This window comes from Corvus brachyrhynchos, unplaced genomic scaffold, assembly GCF_000691975.1.
Source record: "Corvus brachyrhynchos isolate BGI_N302 unplaced genomic scaffold, ASM69197v1 scaffold119, whole genome shotgun sequence".
Lineage (NCBI taxonomy): Eukaryota > Metazoa > Chordata > Aves > Passeriformes > Corvidae > Corvus > Corvus brachyrhynchos.
The window spans coordinates 153,156-158,039 of record NW_008240054.1 but is presented as its reverse complement, the minus strand read 5'-3'; the positions used below and the strand labels follow the sequence as shown (position 1 = coordinate 158,039).

At 57.6% G+C, this 4,884-nt stretch overlaps 1 protein-coding gene across 1 annotated transcript in view; it reads right to left on the bottom strand.

The window, feature by feature from the left end:
• Window positions 1–4,868, bottom strand: part of MOB1A (MOB kinase activator 1A) — a 28,846-nt gene extending 23,978 nt beyond the window's left edge. The window contains exons 1-6 of the mRNA XM_017744704.1: window positions 4,622–4,868; window positions 3,770–3,936; window positions 2,905–2,998; window positions 764–897; window positions 525–685; window positions 4–37 (exon numbers count right to left, since the gene is read on the bottom strand). Of these exons, the coding sequence (XP_017600193.1) occupies window positions 4–37; window positions 525–685; window positions 764–897; window positions 2,905–2,998; window positions 3,770–3,936; window positions 4,622–4,635 (604 nt within the window). The 5' untranslated portion in view covers window positions 4,636–4,868. The remainder of the gene's footprint in view (window positions 1–3; window positions 38–524; window positions 686–763; window positions 898–2,904; window positions 2,999–3,769; window positions 3,937–4,621) is intronic.
• Window positions 4,869–4,884: the final 16 nt, after the last annotated feature.

Sequence of the window (4,884 nt, the reverse complement as noted above, 5' to 3'; positions counted from 1 at the left end):
GCCCCGCCTCCGGCCGGTCGATCAGGTTGCATTCCTGGTGGGGGAAAAGGAGACATAAAACTTGAGGGAACCTGGAGAAAGTGTCACCCTGCAGATGCTGGGCCAGCTCCTGGGACAGCCACCGCTCCTGCTTCTGGTGGAGAATTCCCATTTCAGGGCAACGAAACCTGAGCCACGTTAGAATCGAATGTGGGATGCACAGCAAGTCACGGAACAGGACCGAGAGGGAAAAGAGGGGCTGCTGCTGCTCCTTCCAAGGTGATTCTGGAGCTACAGACCCCCTGAATTCTCCTCCAATTCTGGTTTTGTTGGCTGCAGGTTGATAATTAAAACCTGAGAGGGAAATCTGAGCACTTACAGCCAACTCAAGCCTCAATTCCTGAAAAAAAACCCCACAAAAAACCCCAGTGCGAAGGGCTCAGCTGGGCTGGGAGGTGGAGCTGGGGTTATCTCCCAGGGGGTGCTTTAAACCCGAATCCTTTAAAAGCCACCAGGGCAGCTGAAAACCCCTCCCGGCTCACCTGCACGAAGAAGATAAAGTGCTGGAAAGAGGTGTTGAGATGAGCCTCCTCCTGCAGCCGCATCACCGAGTCGAAGTGCTGGTGGTAGATGTGGGCGTAGACCCGGAACAGCCGCTTCAGGATGGTCTTGGCCACCGACATGAAGTTCTTGGGGAAGGGGACGCCTGGAATGCACGGACAGGCAGGGATTAGGGCGTGGCTCAGCCAGGAGGGGCCAGCCTGGGTCACAAAGCTGCACCCACCGATCTTGGAGGGGAAGAGAGTCTCGTCATCCAGCTGGTCCTGCACCCACGTCATCAGGTAATCGATGTACTTGGGCGCCGAGCACTTGATCGGCTTCTTGATGTTGGTGCCGTCCGCCCAGTGGTACTCGTACCTGTGGGGTGGGGTGGGGGTTCAGCCCTGGCTCCCACAGGAAAAGCGGCATTTCAGGCCCTGGGACTCCCTCCTGGTGCCACAAGCAACACCTGCGTCGCTCGGGGCTGAGGAGAGCAGAGCTCAGCCTGTTTGGGTTTCCCGGCCCAAGCCGACGGTCGGTGCTGACCCCTCCGGCCACCCTCAAACGTCACGGAATCATGGAATGTGCTGATCCACCAGGATCATCAATCCAACCCCTGGCCCTGCACAGACCCCCCAAAATCCCACCCTGGGCATCCCTGGCAGTGCTGTCGAAACGCTCCTGGAGCAGCCTCGGGGCCGTGCCCATTCCCTGGGCAGCCTGGGCAGTGCCCAGCACCCTCTGGGGGAAGAACCTTTCCCAAAATCCACCCTAAACCCCCCTGACTCAGCTCCAGCCACTCCATCAGATCCCGTCCCTGGCCTCAGAGATCAGAGGTACCCTCGGGAGGATGTTAAAAGTGAACCTCAGCTCTGTGGCAGCCTCCTCTGACATCATCATTTCCTTCAAACGAGCCAGAAGCTGACCAGAGCAGCAGCACCAGGGCTGTCACCCACTCCCTGGATGAACTCCCCTCTGGGGCTCTCAGACACCCTCCAGGAATTCGGATCTTCTCCCCGAGGGTTGGACACAAGGGCTCGGAACACCAGCCCTGTGAGGAGGGGCTGAGGGAGCTGGGGTTGTTCAGCCTGGGGCAAAGGAGACTCAGAGGTGACCTCATCACTCTCTACAACTCCCTGAAAGGAGGCTGCAGTCAGCTGGGGGTCGGTCTCTTTTTCCAGGAAACAACTGAGCACACAGTCTCGAGGTGCACCGAGGGAAGTTTAGGCTGGATGTTAGGAAGAGGTTTTTTACTGAAAGAGTGATAAAGTTCTGGGATCGTCTGCCCGGGGAGGGGGTGGAGTCACTGTCCCTGGATGTGTTTAAAAGGACTGGATGTGGCACTCGGTGCCGTGGTTTAGCTGAGGTGCTGTTAGGTTGGATTCGGTGATCTCCAAGGTCTCTTCCAACCTGGTGATTGTGTGTGCGACCTGAGCCAAAGGCTTTTGGAGCCTCTGGATCCCACGGCAGAGCCTGGAATCACCCCACACCACCACGATCCCCTTTTTTCCGAGGTCCCTGAAAAGCAGGAAACCCCTCCGTGCTTGGCTGTTGCCTCCCAGCCGACCACAAGCGCAAACAAGCGGTGCCACTCGAAGAGGAAGCTGTTACAGGAAACGGCCCCAAAAATAGAGCCAGGAACTGGCAGCGCAGCTCCTGCGGGGCAGGAGAGCAGGGCAGGGTGTTCCACGGCACCCACAGGGTGCTGGGCTTACAAACCGAGAGCCTTGGCAACCTCCCGGGGAGGATTCCCAGCTGTGGCTTTGCCCTGGCAGAACACACAAGTGCAGAACCAACACCTGGCGTCCCTGCGGGAATTCACGCCTCAAACCAACCAGGTGCCCCCAAAAAGGCCTCACTCTGTTCTTTCTACCTTCCCCGAGGCCACAGCCTTCTCCTACAGAGCAGTTCCACCACATTATTAAATTAAGTTATTAAGTTAAATTAAGAGCTGATGAAATGTGCCTCCTGAAAATCCACCACATCCCTGGAAGGGTCCCAGGCCAGGTTGGACAGGGCTGGGAGCAGCCCCCTGCCCGTGGGACTGGATGGGCTTTAAGGTCCCCTCCAAATCAAACCATTCCAGGATTCCCTCAGACTCTGGCAGCAAGACCAGCCCCTCCCAGCAAAGTCAGATCTCTCATTTCCTTTAACATTTAAAAATTTAAGAAAAGACCTTTTCCAACAACCACCTTCCAAACACAGGGCAGGACGGACGGGGCAAAGACACACCCAGATGGTGTGACCACGAATGACACCAGAGGGGCAAAACGTGGCACCTTGATTCCACCTGGACACGTCCCATCCTCTTTCCAGCTTCTTCCTCCACACACCTCCCTGCTCCCTCAGGCAGGAGCTGCGGCCACAGCCCCCAGCCCTCCTCACCTGGGCCCTGCAGACATGACAGGGCAGCTGCTCTCCGTGCAGAACTCGGTGATGGTTCCGTACAACATGTTGATCTGGTTGAAGAAGTCCACAGCTGCCAAGGGAAAACACCTCAGGGTGACAAGGTGTGAGCAGAGAGAGGCCGCAGCACCTCCGAGGGTTTCCTGTCACAGCACCAACGTCCCACAAAAGCCTTGGCAAAACCAAACCCTTCCCTACAACACCACCCGGCTTCGAGACACCTCAGCCATCCAGGAATTTGGATTGCTTCGCCCATTTTTCACCCCCTGGCTACCACCCCGTGCTCCACTTAGCATTCCATGGGAAAAGCAGATTTAGCTTCCAGGCTCCTCAAAAGCCTGATTGATTTGGTTTGATTTGAGACCTTCCTTAGGCTGAGCCCTCCTGGCCTGAATCGCTACCCTCCTTGCTTAAAACTGCTTTCCCCCCCCTCTAACCTCGAAAGAAGCAAAGATCAAGGCCAGGGGGAGCAGCTGCTCAAAGCAAATTGGATTTGAAAAGAGAAACCAAAAAAGAAACTCTACAATCCTGGAGTTTGGGGGGAATAGAGCTCCATTTTCTCCCTGGACTATTATATTATATTATATGTATATTATAATTCCAAAAATAACCATTCACAAACCAGATCCCCTCTGTGAGCCTGAACTCGTCAAAAGCCACCCCAAAACCACACCGGTGCTGCTCCGTCTCTTCCTTCTTGCACAACACCCCCCTGACGTGGGCCCTGCTTCCGCTGCTTTTATCCCACCTCAGCCACCCCAGCAGAGCGTGCCAGGGGAATTCAGGGGTTTGTTTAAGGATAAACCCCGTGGTTTTGGGGTTTTCCCCCTCTCAGAGGACTCACTGTTCACCGCAATCCACTCGTTGAGGTCCTCGCCCTCGGGCAGCATCACGGCCTGCCGGAGGTTGCCGCTGCCCAGCGTGGCCTCGGCGTGTTTGAGGAGCTCATACTGGTGGGATCCCTCGGGAATGTTCTTCTTTGGCTTGAATGTTTTCGAAGACCGGCTCCCACTGACGAGAGAAAAAGCGTTTCCAGTTAGCCACAGAACCATGGAGTCAGTAAGGCTGGAAAAGATCCCCAAGATCATCGAGTCCGGTGCAGCACCACCCCCACGGTGGCCACTAACCCCTGTCCCCGAGTGCCACATCCCCCCGTGTTTGGAACGCTCCCAGGGATGTGGACTCCACCGCCAGCCTGGGCAGCCTTTCCAACCCTTGCAGTGAAGAATTTTCCCCTAAAATCCAATCTAAACCTCTCCTGGTGCAACTTGAGGCTCTTTCCTCTGGTCCTGTCACAGCCTTCCCACAGCGGAGGAAGCCCCTCCTTGTACATTCCCAAGGATGCTTTCCAAGGGCTCAAACCACTCTGCGATTCCTCCTAAACCTTCCCCCAAGAGCCCTCCTGAGCCTTCCTCAGCTCCTGGAGGCCTCTGACCCCCCCCAAATCCTCGTCAAAGCCCAGGCCTCCCCTCGGGAATCCCTACAACACCCCCTCCCCACGGCACCCAGCTGCCTCCCCGAACTCCTTCCCCTCCTTAACCCCCTCAAAGAACAGCCCTCCGTCCCTCCCCAAACGCTTCCCCCACAAACAACCTCGCCCAGACCAAGTCCAAGCGCTCCCCCGGCCCCTCGCTGCCCCTTCCCACGGACCCCTCGGGGCCGCCCCCAGGACCCTCCCCAGAGCCCGGACACTCACAAGAGGAAGCTCATGGCGAGACGGGCCGGGCCGGGCTGAGGGCAGCGGGAACGGGATGAGGGAGACGGGAAGGGTCTGAGGGAGCGAGAAGAGCTGAGGGGAGCGGAAATGGGCTGAGGGAGCGGGGCCGCGATCCGGGAGCAGGAAGGGCTGAGGGATCGGGCGGAAGGAAGAGAGGCCGGGATGCGGGAGAGGGAAGGGCGGAGGGAGCGAGCGGAGGGAGGCGGGGCCGGTTTGAGGGAGCGGAAAGGGCTGAGGGAAGC